The 16,596-nt window shown below is 45.5% G+C and overlaps 1 protein-coding gene across 1 annotated transcript in view; it reads left to right on the top strand.

The window, feature by feature from the left end:
- VSIG1 (V-set and immunoglobulin domain containing 1) overlaps nucleotides 1–16,302 on the top strand; it is a gene marked incomplete at its 5' end in the record, with an annotated part of 110,521 nt that extends 94,219 nt beyond the window's left edge. Inside the window, 5 exons of the mRNA XM_059385197.1 lie at nucleotides 4,943–5,141; nucleotides 10,374–10,529; nucleotides 10,934–11,053; nucleotides 14,982–15,135; nucleotides 15,578–16,302. Coding sequence (XP_059241180.1) covers nucleotides 4,943–5,141; nucleotides 10,374–10,529; nucleotides 10,934–11,053; nucleotides 14,982–15,135; nucleotides 15,578–15,983 — 1,035 coding nt within the window. The remainder of the gene's footprint in view (nucleotides 1–4,942; nucleotides 5,142–10,373; nucleotides 10,530–10,933; nucleotides 11,054–14,981; nucleotides 15,136–15,577) is intronic.
- Nucleotides 16,303–16,596: the final 294 nt, after the last annotated feature.

Here is a 16,596-nt window from a genome sequence, read left to right as displayed (position 1 = left end):
TATTTCACTCAGCATAATCTCTTCCAGTCCCGTCCATGTTGCTACAAAAGTTGGGTGTTCGTCCTTTCTGATGGAGGCACAATACTCCATAGTGTATATGGACCACATCTTCCTTATCCATTCGTCCATTGAAGGGCATCTTGGTTCTTTCCACAATTTGGCGACTGTGGCCATTGCTGCTATAAACATTGGGGTACAGATGGCCCTTCTTTTCACTACACCTGTATCTTTGAGGTAAATACCCAGTAGTGCAATTGCAGGGACATAGGGAAGCTAAAGCTTTTTTTTTTTTTTTAAGATTTTGTTTATTTATTTGACAGAGAGATAGACACAGTGAGAGGGAACACAAGCAGTGGGAGTGGGAGAGGGAGAAGCAGGCTTCTCTCTGAGCAGGAAGCCCAATACAGGGCTCCATCCCAGGACCCTGGGATCATGACCTGAGCCGAAGGCAGATGTTTAACGACTAAACCACCCAGGTGCCCCCTTCCAATCAAAGTTTATCTATTCTGTATCCCTTGGCCTCAGGTGTGTATTCTTGCTAAACCTGATAAATCAATCTAATGAGGAGGGGCTAGGGAGTGGTGATGATAGTTATCTCTTCCAAAAAAAAAAAAAAATCCTTTTAAGCGTAGACTTGTGCCATACCCGTCACCCAAAAGAAGCAGTTCAAGTGGTGGGGGGCTCTCAGGCAAATGGCAGGCTGGGAAGGTAGTGGTTTGAAGACAGGGATGTCTTCCTTTTGGTGTTCTTTTCCTTCCACGTGCAGTCTTAGACCCCCTCCTCCCCGCTCCCCACTCCCTGCCCACTGAGAAAATTCCAGAAAAAATTCTGGTCTTGAGACCATTGCCACCCCCCGCTCCTCCTCTCCCACAGCTAGCCCCTCTATGAGGAGTGCAGAAAACCAAGAAGCTGAAGGGAAAGAATGGGTGCTTTGCTGTGGATTTCCACACCCTCCACATTCCCAAAAGGAACCCACAAAAGCAGCTCGGAAGGCTAAATATGTTTATTAATTCCAACTCAGACTCAAACAGAAAGCAGACTGAATTCTTTCAGCCCTTCTTGTTTATACCCCAGCCTCTGGTTAGAGAACAGTGTCACAAAGCTGAGGGGGGAAAAGACCTTTTTGGACAAATCTGGCTCCCAGCTGCATGGCCTCATGTGAATAGGAACTTGGCACCGTGGGAGAGGAAAGGCTCTTGTTGCAGCTGGCAAACATTGAAGGCATCAGGTGGCAGGCCCATTCGGCATGGGCAGTGTCATGCCAATGAATAGTAGCAATTGGCTAGAAGAGAGTTGGAAGGGCCCTAATAGGGAAACACTTCCTAGGAATCATCTCTCCCCTCCAAAGGCAGGACTAGAAGTGCAATTTTCATATATTTGGGGGAGAATCAGAAGGTCCGGTTTCCAGGTCTGATTATAAATTACGTGGCTTTGGACAAATCACTTCCTCTATTGGGGCCTTGGTGTCCTTTTCAGTTACCGAAGAGGATGAATCGGAGGTTGCAAACTGGTGGCCTCTGGGCCCGATTTGACCAGTGGATTCATGTTGGCTGACCAGCCCAGTACTTTGTTTGTTTCCACAGTTTGGAAGCCTTTTTTGTATTGGCTTTGCTGTTCACCATGGTCCCCACTGTCCTCTGTGATCCTCTCACCACCCACCAGCCCCTCCCAGCTATTTCCCATATTTCTAATATCCATCTGGCTCCTGAAGGGTCATCAACCTTAGAAGCCATGAATGAAGTGATCTCAAAGGGGGTCTTATAACTGATGTGTCATTACGACTGTACATATCAGCCTCTAACATCATGGAGGAGCAGAGGGGGTCTGGGGGTAGGGGCCAGTAGGGCAGCCACAAAGGACAATTGGGCAACAAATTAACAAGTACCACTTAAGGGAACACTGGGATGGATTTTTCTTTAAGCAGATTTGCCACCCCCACCCCCAAAGGATGTGTGGCCCATCGAACATCCATGGCTTTTCCTGCACCTCATTTGCTTTGATCTCTAAATTGACAATATACTTTCTTTGAAAAGGTACAAGCCCCATGGGATCATGGGCTGAGTCCTGGCCATTGTTCCACTTTGATTTTTCAAAGAGTTATTCTTTTGTGGAAAATGGCACCATGTTTCAGTACTTCCCGTGTGATTAGATAAGCAGTTTCAGGAAAACATTTCTTTCTTTTTTTCTTTACAAGGACAGTGTGACAGCTTGGACTTCCCCTAACAGAAAGTCCCTCCAACTGTGAGTCTGGCCACCGGCTAGCCCTGGGGACTTTCCTTCTCAGGCCAAGGCCCTCCCCTTTAAGGTGTCCATTGTTACCCCTCCTTAGCGCCATTCTTATCCCTGACACCCTTCAGTATTATTTGTGAGAGGGTGAGATATGGGGGGGGGATGGTATTAGGAGCAAGGGTAGAAGGGATGGGGAGGGTCCTTTTTAGAGGGAAGTTACAAGTCCAGGGCCTCATAACTTATCTGCTCATTTCACCTGGATTCATGACCAAAGGTGAGACTTTCACAGTGCCTTCTTTGCATGTTTTAGTCCTTGCCTAAAACACATGCTCTCTTGGCTCTCTGCTCTGGGCGGAAACAAGGTCTTTTCTCCCAGACCCTCTGACATTCACTGTAGGCCGTAGGCAGGACTGATGTTGTGTCTCATTGTGATGTCACCAAGACTCAGCATAAAATAGACTGACTTACCCCCAGTCTTCCTGAGAGCAGGGGAAGCGGCCAGATGTCCAAGCTGTGAAAAGGCTGCTTGGATGGCCTGCAAGCTGTGTTCCAGGTAAGAGTCCACAGGACCTCAGATTGTTGATTACCATGTCAATAAGCCCAACACTGGCTAGTGAAATGCAAAGCCTGAGAGCTTGGGTGTCAACTCAGATGAAGGCAATAGACCTCTGATTAGCTGACATTCCTCCTGGACCCTTTGAATTCCTTCAGTTAAAGTTGGCTTTCCAGTTTATAAGTGCAACAGGACCCCTTTGGGGCAAACATTGGTGATTTCAGTAGGTGTGAATAGACAAATTGAATTATAAATGGCTCATTTGAGGCAGGAAAGAAAGCTAGTTGATGTTAGACAACTGGAGAGAGACAAGTATTTTTCTCCTTAAATATGGTCTTTGAATTTTCCCTCAGAATCAACCTCTCTGATTTAGTTTAAAACTATACTGGCTTTCTATTTGAAGGGGGAATATATCTGAATTTTTCTTGACCATATCTTTTGATTTGCTGATTGCCTCTTCTCTTTCATTATCCAATTAAGGTAAAGAGAACCAGACAAGGAGTTAGAAGAACCAGGTTCTAGACCTTTCCTCACTGTTAACTGTGTGTGTGTGTGTGTGTGTGTGTGTGTGTGTGTGTGTGTTTTATCTCTCTGAGCTTCAGTTTCCTCTAGAAAGTGAGGAGAGTGAATTAAATGACTAAGGCCCTCTTAGTAGATTTTATGAAAACAATTAGTTCCACTGGACCAGGGTGATACCTGTTTATTAAATAATAAGCCATCACTTGAATGACACACATTTATATGAAACTGACAAAGTGTTTGGGATGTGTATGTCTGATGAAGGAACCTCAGGGATCACCTAGTCCAGTGATTTCCAAGCTTCAGTCCTTTATGTCTTATCTTTATGATTTTTGTCATAATTGTGCATACCAGGAGTATTATTTAATGTCACTTTCTATAGTGATTTGGTTTTTTAAAATATCTACCTTAGTGTCACCCTAAGCCATAATACCCATGAAGTCACAGATGTGATAAGCGAGATATGTGTCTTTCTAATAAGTTTTCATTTATGTGCCACCTAAAATCAGCTTATGTGCTTATACCTGGGGAATACATCTTGTAATTTGGAGGGCATTCCTTGGACTCCTTGTTCAGATGTGGAAAAGAAAAGCTGGAGAGATTAAATCATGTTGTTTCTCATCATAAAGCATGTCGCCATGGAGGCATGACCAGAGGCTACCTTCCCTATGTCACAGTCAGACACAGAGCTGGGGCTAAAACCTAGGTCAACTGACTCCTAGACCAGACCTCTTTCCACCTCACCATGCAGCTTCTAGGGTTGCCATTATGATCTAACTATTCATGATCTTTACCAGAGATGGGACTAGAACCCAGATCTTCCTCGAGTGTGGTTAATCATAGTAGTAATGAATGAAGCCTGTGACTTGACTTTGGATGAGGCATTTAATATTTCTGGATTTGAGGGCCCTTATCCGTCTAAATGAAATAATAATTCCAGTTCTGCCTCCTGCCACATGGGGAGAAAGGGAGGAGCTGCCATTGACAAAGCACTTCCTAGGTCACCGTGAGGGGATGGGACCAGATGATTTCCTGGGGGCCCCTCTGCTCTGAAATGGTACTCTTCTAAGGAACAGGATAAACCCGAGTTTGTTTATCCAGAGGAGTAGGTGTGTATGAAAAGAGTACGAATATTCTAACTCTTAGGGAAACTTGAGAGTCCTCTAGTCCCACTGAGTAAAGTAAAATCAAATAATAAGGAAAAAATTATAAAGCAGGGGAAAAATGATGGTTTTGGCTTTCCCATCAGGCATTTGTGTTCTATACAGTGAGTTTCCTCCAGGTAGGCTCCTCAGGTGAGCACCTTGATCTAGCCTAAGCTTAGCAGTTGAAACCTGTCATCTCCAGCTATTGATCATCTGTAAGATCGGCACATGTCCCTCCTGAGATGACATCACAGAAGGGCTGTGCACACACCTGAGGAGGCAGTTGTGCACAGCCCTGAGAAAACAGCCCTGTGCAGTTGTGCACAGCCCCGTTGAGACCACTGTTTGCCATGGGATCTGTTCTGTGTGGGAGAAGGTGGATGGGAATGTTGCCTCTTGCCAGCAAAGGTCAAGGTCAGATGGAGGGTGCTTCCAGATAGCTTATCTTAGCGCTAGACACTCTGCAGTTCTCACTTCTGCCATCTTTCTGTCCTAGATTTACTATTCTGAAGGTGGACAAGCCGTAGCCATCGGGCAATTTAAAGATCGACTTGTAGGGTCTAACGATCCAGATAACGCCTCTATCACCATTTCACATATGCAACCAGCAGATAGTGGTGTCTACATCTGCGATGTTAACAACCCCCCTGACTTCACCGGAAATAATCAAGGCATCCTTCAAGTCAATGTGTTAGGTATGGGCAATATTTCTGTTTTGTTTTGTTCTTTTTTTCCCTCTTCTTGGAACAACTTAGGACCTTGAGTGAGCCAGGGAAGTAAGCAATGGTGCTATCTAAGTCCCAGGGATAAATATCCTCCCTGCTCCTTTTCTTGTTGGGGAAATAGAGACACACCACCAAGCCAACCCTTAGAGTACAACCAAGCTACAAGAAATCACTCACAAAACATATTGAAATAATTGCCAAATGACAGAAAGCAGAAGATGACCCAACCTCCAGGGATCTGGGTCTCTGAAGGGTGGAATGAAGACAGATGGGATGACACACTTGTCCCCACTAAATGATCACTAGCAACTCCTTTGGAGGGAACTTCAGATTAGAGCCAGTCCTGGGGGAGCTAACTGTCCAGTTATGAACTCTCCTAAGCCTTCCCGCTAGTCCCACCATGAAATCATTCTTTTGAGTAAAGGCAGGAGGGTCCCTTTTGAAAATGTTAGCATTATCTGGAAAGAGGACCACAGGTTAAGCCAGAATTGAGAATTTATTTATACCCAGATATTCATGATGTGACATTTGGCAAGTCCTATCTGCTTTTCAAATGCACTTGGAGGGGTTCATTTTTACAGCATTTACTGAGTGCTTCCTGTTTTGTGCCAGGAGCCATGAAGTTTAAAATGCTGGAGGCATGGTTTCAGCTCGTGGAGAGTTCACAGTTGTTGTTGTTGTTGTTGTTGTTTAAAGATTTTATTTATTTATTTGAGAGAGAATGAGTGAGAGGGAGCATGAGAGAGATGAATGTCAGAGGGAGAAGCAGGCTCCCCAAGAAGCTCGGAGCCCAATGCAGGACTCCATCCTGGAAGTCCGGGATCATGACCTGAGCCGAACGCAGTCGCTCAACCAACTGAGCCACCCAGGCGCCCGAGTTAACAGTTTTTGATCATGTCTAGCCCTCCTTCCGATCTCAGAAAGGACAGTGGATGTTTTGCTCTTGTCTGGAGGCCTAGCAAGGTCTTGTCTGCAGGGCTGCAGAAGTACTGAAGGGAGAAAGGAAAGGGCTGTCAACCCTCCATGATTAACCTGTTGAGCTAAGGGCTCTCCCATTTCTAAGTAATCCCAAATGGTGCCCATCTAGTCATTGTTCCTTTCAAGCTGTGTATATCTATCCCAGGAAAGGGGGAACTAGATCAAACCAGTGACTTGATAACTGACTGGCTTGGAAAAGCAGCAGTTGGTAAAAGGTGCACACCTAGGAGAACCATCCAGAGTTGTCTGAGCTTGCATCCCAGGTGATGCCCCAGATGAGCTGTGCTACTGCATCTGCCCACCTGGAAAGGAGGGGAAAGGTCATCAGGAGCTGAGTTTTAAGAGTGGGGTAGCTCAATAGTGCCTTTATTTTGCTGAGCCCCATGTTAGGCATTGGGGTACAGGGGGAAGACAAGAGAATTACACACAAGCCTTTTCCTAGGAGAGTTGATGTTCAGGTTTGGAAGACTGGTCATTTACCTGGGAACTAAACAGTGCAGCACAGATGCTAGGAGTCCAAAGCCTTAGGTTCTAGTTCATACTTGGCTACTCAGTGGCCTTGGGCACATCAGTCCACATTTCTCTGGCTATTTTGAGATAGAGCTGTAATTCCTGCCCTGTCTTCACAGGTTTATTATGAGTCAAATGATAGATTAGAGATTCCACATTCAAAGCTTTTAGGGATTCGTCCTCTCATGGTTTCCTGCTGCTCCCTGGCTCTGGGTTGTCCTTCTGACCAGAAACAACCTAAAGAAGCCAAGCCTCTATCTTTGAGCTTGCAAAAAGCTCTGAGATAGTTAGACAGTAAGTTTAATGTCCCTTTTTTAAAAAAAAAGATTTTATTTATTTATTTGACAGAGAGAGACACTGTGAGCAAAGGAACACAAGCCGGGGGAGTGGGAGAGGTTGAAGCAGGATTCCTGCTGAACAGGGACCCCATGCGGGACCTGAGCCGAAGGCAGACACTTAACAACTGAGCCACCCAGTCACCCCAGGAAGGTTAATATTCTTAAATTTAAAGCTCAGAGAATCCTTAGTCCAAGAAGTTGAGAGTCATTTTCTCTTTGAGTTGTTTTCCCATGAGTCTTTGGGTCAGCATCCAGGCAAGGTAAAAGGCAGAAGAGTCTGTAGATTATCTTGTTTGGGAACTCTCAAGAATTCTATTTTTATTGATTGGGGTAAGAACTAAGGTCTTGTACAAAAACATGCTTTCTGGAAATCTTGAGACCGATAATTTTCTCTAAAAATTGCAGAGGTTGTTTACCTTTCTGAAGTTCCATGGCCTTTGAGTGCCTGTCCTGCTTACCCTGACTGAGGGATGGGGCATGGATGGGACAGGGGGGTCAGGGAGGCCAGCTGTGGGGAGAGGTGTTGATACTTCCTTTGCAACCACACTTCCCAGCAATGCATTTCCCAGAGACATTCCCTGGCGCAGTGATGGGCGTAGGTCCCATGCATTCACTCCTCCATGCATAAATTCATTTCAGCAACTCCTGAACACCCGTCTCATTACTGTGCTACACAGTGGAGATGGAAAGATGTAAAAGATAGGCTATAGCCCTCTAAAAGTTTTGAGAAGAGGGGGCAGGGCATGACTTAGGTAAAGGAAACAACAATGAGCAGAGGCCCAAGTGGCTTGGATGATCATTCATTTGAGTGGCTTCCATTAGGTATGATAGCCTTGGAAAATGTGTCTCTGAAAAAAAAAATCCAGGTTGACGTTTGAGTAATTATTTTATATGCATTTGGAATGACCATCATATTCCTTCCGTGATTTGGCACCTAAAAAGAAAATGATGAATTTAGGGAAGGCTTGGGGACGCAATGAAGCATTTTCATTGATTTTCTGAGGTGAGCCTCTCCCTCCCACCCTCATTTTGCTGAAAGCAATAATGCTAAATGGTAGATCAATGGCTTTGCCAGTAAAACATCCAAATTCTACCAGGTACGTTAGCTAGATGAAATGTCAATTCAATCCTGATTCAGTAGTTTTAGAAAATATATAGGTTTGGGATATGGCTCAAAGTGATTCACTAAGTGTTTTGTTAATAAAAAATAAAGGGCGGAAATTGTGTTCAGAAAAAAAAAAAAAAGCCTATCTGGCATTGATTCTGGGCTCCAGAAACACCCTCATTTAATTTTCTGTTCAAAATTGTGTAAAGGCCATCGAGTCATCATGGTTTTAAACAGGACATTCTCTAAATCTAGTGACAGTTGCAATGGACTTCCGGTTAAACAGGCTAGCTTCAGGGAAGCAAATCGAATGAGATGTTCCCATCTGAGAAAATCAACGGTAAGGAAAAAAGAATAAAGAACTAAAGAGAAAAATACTGATTTTTAAAAGATTTTATTTATTTGTCAGACAGAGAGAGAGCACGCAAGCATCGGGGAGGGGCCGAAGGAGGAGAAGCAGGCCCCCCCACTGAGCAGGGAGCCCAATGTGGGGCTTGATCCCAGGACCCCAGGATCATGACCTGAGCTGAGGCAGATGCTTAACCGACTGAGCCACCCAGGTGCCCCAAAAAATACTTATTTAAATTTAAAACCACCTGTTTAAAAGATAGGGATGGAGAAGCATTCCAAAGACCTCCAGCCATCTCTGTCTTCTTGCTCCTGGGCCCAGCCGGTTAGAGTCTGAGACTGGAAGATTGACTTCAGTAGAAAACTATAAAATGTGGCCATAGAAATTAGTCCTGCCTGTGGCCAACAGCAGTTCCATATGCGAGGTGCTGTAGACGTCATTTCGTTTATCGAAATTCGGTATGTTTGGATGAGCCTGAGATCAGGCAGTCTCTTGTTCACACTTACATGGAAGAGTCAGCTGAGGTTTGGTTGGGTGAGGTTACTTGTCTAAACACAGCTAGAGTGAAGCTGCAGACGGTGGTCTATGTGGATTTAACTGCTCCCTCTGGTGAGACCTGTAGGGCTGCAGAGTCCAGAACATTTAAGGCATAGCTAGCCTGTGTCTTCGGCGGGTTTTGTACCTAAGTTACGATAAGCAAAGGTGAGTTGCTAAGTACTGACATTCAGATTATTACCTATATGGAACACAAGGCTTAGAACAAGGTGGGAGCAGTAAGACGAATGAGGAAATTCAGATCCTCAGTTGCCCACAGGACCCCTCCACGTAGATGTTTCATAAACAGCTGAGACTCAGTGTGTCCCCAGATGATTGTATCATCACCCCTTCTTCCTCCTCTCTCCATCCCAGAAAACCTGCGCCTCCTGTGTTTATCTTGGGATGGCACATACCCAGCTGTCCAAATCAGAAACCTGGGAGCCATCACTGCCTGTGCCCTCTTCCTCATGCCTCATTTGTTTGGCCACCAGTCCCACCGATTTTACTTCCTTGAGACCCCTTGACTCTGCCTCCTCCTTTCCCTTGGTTCTGGCACCCGCAGCACGCGAGCAAACCATCTAATGCATTAAAAATGACCACCATCCTTCCCCTACTTAAATTCCTTCCATGGTTGTCCTGCTCACCACGTAAAATATATGAAATACAAAGCCTTCCACACTGTAGCCTCTGCTGCTCTCTGGCCGCATCTCCCACTACTCCCCCCATCCCACTTCAGACCTTACAGGGGCATTTCCAGGGCCTAGTCCAGTGCTGGGCATACAGAAGGGATGAAAGATGAATAAAGATTTCAGCTTTGTGTAGCTCACCTTGTCCAAAATGGGCTTCCCCAACCAATGAGGGATACAGGCCAATTCAGACCATCCACTAATTTTGAGAACTAAATGCCCAACCGTGACTCCTAAAGGAAAGGAAAAATATGGCATTGATAAGACAAAGGTTATAAAAAAAAATAAATAACAACTTAATTTCGAAGTAGCTAAGCGTTCTATTTTCCTTTAAAACTGGGCTTCAAAAGTGTAAACTGTGTCCTTAGTCATTTAGTGTTTGCTTACATTTGGCTGTCTTAATAAAGGCATATTTTAAGACACAATGCGGAAATTCACAGTCATGAATCTGGGGAGGGAGGCAGACAGAAGAGATGCTGCTAGAATTGTAATGGCCTGGTGCCTGGCAGGTCCTTGGACCTGAAGTGTTCTACTCCCACCTGGTGGTACAATTGGAAAACGCTTGCACAAAATTTGTAAAGCTTTCAAAACTGAGTGCCTAGTGCGGTAGTCTACAAAATGACAGTTGAAAGTGGCCTCCAATTGTGACTGGTTGCAACTCTCCCTGCAGCATTTTTACTCTGTGTCATTGCCTTACAGTCAGACCTTCTAAGCCCTTTTGTAGCATCCAAGGAGTACCAGAAACTGGCCATCCAATATCTCTTTCCTGCCTCTCTGTGCTCGGGACACCTTCTCCTGTATATTACTGGTATAAACTCAAAGGTGGAGACATCATCCCAGTGAAAGAAAACTTCAGTAAGTTCAGCCCTCCGTGGCCCCTGGCAAGGCCTGGTGTGTGTGGTTGGCTGATGGCGTGTGTGTGGCTGGTTGCTCAGTCTTTAGAACTCAGTCCTTCTGGAACGGAGAAGGAAAAAGCAGATCTCCTAGCAAGATGACTGTGGTCTGGTCTTATTCCCCAAACCCTAGTGGTCAAGCCAGTGTTTGGCTCACTCAGAGGTGGTGGGTATGGAGGGAAGAGGCATGGTCCCCGGTGGGCTACCTTTGGAAGGGTCCTGAGGGGTCTAGCGGGACCCTGGACAGCTCAAGGAAGGGGCGGAGGCAATGTGAGGAAGTGGGTCGTCAAGGAGTGATTTGTTTACCATGACATGATCTGTACCCTCCGTAAGAGATTTCAAAAGTCCGTTTCCTGTTTTTGACAGACCCAGCCACTGGGACTTTGGTTATTGGAAATCTGACCAGTTTTGAACAAGGTTATTACCAGTGCACAGCTAGCAACAGCCTTGGCAACAGTTCCTGTGAAATTGATCTAACTTCTTCCCGTGAGTTGATCATCCAACTTTAATGCACTTTCTCCTTAAGTCAAGTATCCTGGGCCTGCCAACTAAGTGAATTAATTAGGATCCCTGCTTAAGCCTTCCTGCCTCTCGGGTGATTTTGGTGGTTTATTTCTAGGTTGACAGGCTGAATTATTACTATCCTAATATCTAAAATTCGCATGATACTTAATATGTGCCATACACTGCCCTAAAACATTTACAAAAAGTTTGTTTTACCCTCACAAAATTTCTAAAAGGTAGGTATTATGAACGAATAAATAAAACAGCAGCCCCACTGATAGTACAAGGCTGGATTTTCTTTGTGATGCTGTTGGTGAATCCAGGGGAAACCAGCAATCTGTGTTAGACATGGAGCTCACAAACTTTCTGGTTCTTCAGTAATTCACTAAGATCTGCCTCTAATAATAGTAGTAAAAATAACACCTGTACATACAGTCCCAGTAGCTAATATTCGTGGAGCACAAATTGTGTGCCAGGCACATAATGGCTAGGTATTGTGAGCATTATCTCACTCAATCCTCTAGCCACCTTATGGAGGCACAATATATTGTTAGCTTCATTTTACTGAAAAGGACATTGAAACTCAAGGAGGTAAGTGACTTGCCCAAGGTCATCTAGTTAGTGAATGGCAGAGCGAGGATGCCTTTATTTTTTTTCTAAAGATTTTATTTGTTAGTGAGTTGGAGGGAAGAAAGCACAAGCAGGGGGGAGCGGCAGGCAGAGGGAGAAGCAGGCTCACTGCTGAGCAGGGAGCCTGAGTGGGGCTCAATCCCTGGCCCCTGGGATCATGACCTGAGCCAAAGGTAGATGCTTAACTGATGGAGCCACCCAGGCATCCAGCCAGAATGCTTTGAATCACAACCTTCCAGTTCAAAGGTGCTCAGTTTACTAAGCATAGACTTGAGGGCCTGGAGTTGTCAAATTTGGCCAGTCAGGGGCAAGCTCTTACAAGGGATACCTTGCCACATCTTTTTTTGTTTTTTTTTGTTTTTTGTTTTTTTAAAGATTTTATTTATTGGAGAGAGCGAGCATGAGTCGGGGAGGGGAGGGGGCATAGGGAGGTAGAGATGCAGGCTCCCTGTTCAGCAGGAGGGGAGGCTCCATCCTGGAATCCCGGGATCACAACCTGAGCTGAAGGCAGACACGCTCAACCAACTGAGCCACTCAGGTGCCCCTTGCCACACCTTTGAATGATCACTTAATAACACTTAGGATCATGTCATCTATTCATTATTCCTAACTCAAGTTGAATCTGTGACTAATACATACCATATCCACATGGCCAGTTCCCTTGGACCATCGCTCTCCTATGAAGCTAAGCTTTCTTCCTTTCACTTGTCTGGAATCAAACATTTCCCATTTCCAGGTTGCTTCTTCATTCACCTAATTTCTATTCAAAGGTGAAGATAGGTCTTTCGGGTCTTCGTCTATAGTCTCATTCTCCCCCTAGTCCCTGGATCATTTCTGCTATAGATCTCCATTATCTTCTCCAGTCCCGTTTTGCCTTTCCAGAAGTAGTCATAATGCACCTGTAGACACTTGGGAGTTGTACTTGAGCCTTGCTTCTGCTCAAATACTCTTTTAAAATGATGTTGGCATTTGGTTGCCTGCTTGCTTGCCTGCCTGCCTGCCTTCCTCCCTCCCTTCCTGCCTGCCTCCTCCTCTCCCTCCTTCAAACCTTAATTGGATATCTACTAAATGCCAGGAACTATCATAGGTGGTACAGATACAGAGATTAATAAGATCTATGTCTTACACTCAAGGAACGCACAGTTTAGCTAGAGGGACGAACAGTAAAATGTGTTAAATGCTAGACTAGCAATCTGTACAGGGCCTCTAGGACCCTAAAGAAGAAACAATTAATTATGCTTATGAAGCCAGAGCCAGCTGTATTGACAAAGTGCTATTTGAGCTGGATCTTGAAAGAACTTGCAAAACCCATTTATCTATAAAATAGGGATGAAGGTGAAAGGCAGCTGACGGATGATGGCACTACAGCAGCAGGCTTAGGAGGGCAACCAGTCCCTGATGGGGGAGGAGGATGGAGGGTTCCAGAAGAAATGTCTCTAAGGGAAAAAAATCTTAAGAAACCAAAAGGTTATTGGATGTGTTTAAACCTACTGAAAGGAGTTTTAACAGTTTTAGTGGAAATTTGGGGGATTAGTAGTAATACATTAAAAAAAAATCCCCAAATGAGACAATTATTAACAAATTAATTATCAAAGAAACAATTTAAATGTACAGGAATCATACATAATGAGGGGGGCGCCTAGGTGGCTCAGTCAGTTAAGAGTCTGACTCTTAATCTCAGTTCAGGTCTCGATCTCGAGACGTGAGTTCAAGCCCCAAGCTAGGCTCCACATGGAGACTATTTGCACATTTTTCTTTCTTAATAAATGAAACAAGATGGGATTGGGAGGGAGACAAATCATAAGTGACTCTTAATCTCACAAAACAAACTGAGGGTTGCTGGGTGGAGGGGGTTTAGGAGAGGGTGTAGGGTTATGGACATTGGGGAGGGTATGTGCTATGGTGAGTGCTGTGAAGTGTGTAAACCTGGCGATTCACAGACCTGTACCCATGAGGATAAAAATACATTATATGTTTAGAAAAATTTAAAAAATATTAAAAAAAAACTAAACATTTTTCTATTTTTTTTTTAAGATTTTGTTTATTTATTTGAAGGAGATAGAGACAGCCAGAGAGGGAACACAGACAGGGAGGTGGGAGAGGGCGAAGCAGGCTTCCTGGCAAGCAGGATCGATGCAGGGCTCGATCCCAAGACCCTCGATCATGACCTGAGCTGAAGGCAGACACTTAATGACTGAGCCACCCAGGCACCCCTAAAAAATTTCTTAAAAACCAAGAATCATAGGATGTATTATGTTCTGCAGCTGTGAAACGATATTTACATAGTCATAATCCTGTAAACTTTGATGCTACAATTTGTGCTCTGGCTCTGTCTGGAGAATGTGTGAGTGGAGTGGAGTGAGAAGACAATCTCCACTGTTCCAGAGTAGGAGGTCATAAAAAAAAAATGACAAAAATCGGAAGGCTAAAACAAGCACAATAGAAACATGGGGGCAAATACTGGATGATGAAAGAAAAAGAATTAAGAGTTGGTTGCCTCTAGTGAATGGGACACAGAGACGGGGAGGAGCAGGGATGGGGACTATTGCTTCCTTGCCTGAAGTCTAGTAGAACCGCATGACTTTCCAAATCGTGCGCAACAGAGTCCTTTAATCATCAAAAGTTGAAAGAATGACCAGGCAACTCAACTAGCCTCTCATCTCAAAATACAAGACGTCCAGCCTTGTTTGAAGGGAGGTGGATGGGGACGGGCCCACTGGAACTCAGGCAAGGTCTCCCAGGGACATTGGAAGGTCTGGCGCTCACATCTGGATGGTCGCACATTCGTTGAGTTTTTCCATAGGCTGACCGGATAGACCAGATACCTGTATATGGAAATGGGCATACCTCTTCCAGTGGCCAGAACACATGAGGCTCCTTGGTGAGCACAGCATCCGTGGGAGAGGTTTTTTAGGGACCTACTTCCCCTATGCTCCGGATAAACCTGGTGAAGTGTCCCTGCCTGTAACAGGGGTCCTTTCTCCAGTTACCAGATTGTAGTTCCGTGGTGTCTCCTTCACGGATCAAGCAGATGCCCATTGAAGACTCACTTCCCTTGGCCCTATTTTGAAAGTGAGCTCTGTGCCCCCTTCCCCAGGTTGGCACATGTGTCTGTGTGTATCTGTGTGAATGGGTGAGCTCCACCGTGGGGCTTTCTAGCCTCTACAAGTCATGCTCCCCACCACATGAAGGCTCTGGATAGTCCACATGGGCCACAAATGTGCACGTGGGAGGCAGACAGCGTGTTCCACTTTACCAACCAGGTGCTTGTTTCTTCCAGATCCGGAAGTTGGAATCATCGTTGGGGCGCTGGTGGGTGCCCTGTTGGGTGCTGCCATCATCACCTCTGTTGTGTGCTTTGCAAGGAGCAAGGCCAAGGCCAAGGCAAAGGGGAAGGAAAGGAAGAGAAATTCAAAAACCAGCACAGAACTTGAGTAAGATCTTACTTTGTTGCCTTTACTTGAACGTTGACTTTTGTCGGGCGTTGCACTATCAGCCAGCTCTTCCTCGGCACCCCCTTTAGACCGACATATGGGGGTGCCTTTCTGCTCCCCCTCACTGCTTCTATAGAAGAAGGGTAGCAGCAGCTACCAGTTCCTGACAACTGTGTGCCAGACTCTGCTCTAAGTTCTCTATCAACTCATTTAACCACCTCTGGAATCATAGTTTTTCTCTCTTGGACTCTCATTCTCTTGTTGAGACCTAACCTCTCTGGCTGGGAGAGAAGACAAGCGTGCAGTGTGACAGTGAGTCAGAATCCCAGACGTCACAGAGGCCCTGAGCAGACTGAAACCTGTGGTCACTGAAGCTAGAGCCTAGGGCTCCACGTGAAATGATGAACCCTAACTCGTTCTTCCCTGGGCCTTCTTCCTGCAGACCAATGACAAAGATAAACCAAAGTACAGAGCTCGAGGCAATGGCGGGGGAACATGCTCTCCAGCTCGAAGCGACTCTGCCACCTTCTGGCCACGAGAATGACCCCACTACCACCCTGGGTCCAGATCATGAGCCGACCCCGGAGCCAGAGCTGGAGCCTAAGTCTGTCTGGGAGCCAGCCCCACAGCCTGCCCTAGAGCAAGAACCTGTCCCAGAACTAGAGCCTGTTCCAGAGTCGGAGCCTGTCCTGGAGCCAGAGCCTGTCCCGGTGCCTGAGCTGGATACAGAGCTGGAGCCTGAGCCAGAGACAGAGCCAGAGCTGGAGCCGGAGCCAGAGTCTGATCCCGAGCCCGGGATTGTAACGGAGCCCTTGTGCGACAGGGAAAAGGGAGTGAAAAAGCCATAGGCTAGTAGCCAAGTACAGTGTTCATCAGTAGGGAACCCATTACTGGCATTTGGAGTTGCCCTAGCCAGTCTCCCACCATGTCCCTCTCTTCTGACCTGCCCTCTTCTAACAAGGTGCTCCTGCCTTTGATCCAAAATAAATAGGTCAAGATAAATGCAAGGGTTCCTCTGTTACTTTCACTCTAACATGTAAGCGTGACTAATGACAAAGCAAGTGACTTTCTAATTCAGTTGAAGGCATTTTGCAGCAATATCTACATTGGACTTTGGAAAATCTCATTTCTCTATTTTCAGCTACTCTGTTACATTCCGCAGGCACACATGACAAGGTGGCATTAACTGGATTCAATGCTATTCCTAGGATCAGTTGGTCAGGGCTTCCCTAATTCATTTTCACAATGGCCACAAAGGCAAAAATTTGCCAGCCTTCTTTGAGAGAGATGGGAGGGGGGGGGAGAAATCCTCAAAAATTCCAGAGGAGGATATGTAAAGGGTACATATTCAAACGAGGTCTTAAAAAATCAGTGCTTCATTTATCATACTAGATTTCCCAAGGAACCACCCTGCTCTACAAGATCTTGAGCACAGCAAAATTTTTTTTTTTTTTAAAGATT

Source organism: Mustela nigripes, chromosome X, assembly GCF_022355385.1.
Source record: "Mustela nigripes isolate SB6536 chromosome X, MUSNIG.SB6536, whole genome shotgun sequence".
NCBI lineage: Eukaryota > Metazoa > Chordata > Mammalia > Carnivora > Mustelidae > Mustela > Mustela nigripes.
Note: the sequence above shows the minus strand (reverse complement) of the source record. Positions and strands in the feature narration are given on the sequence as shown.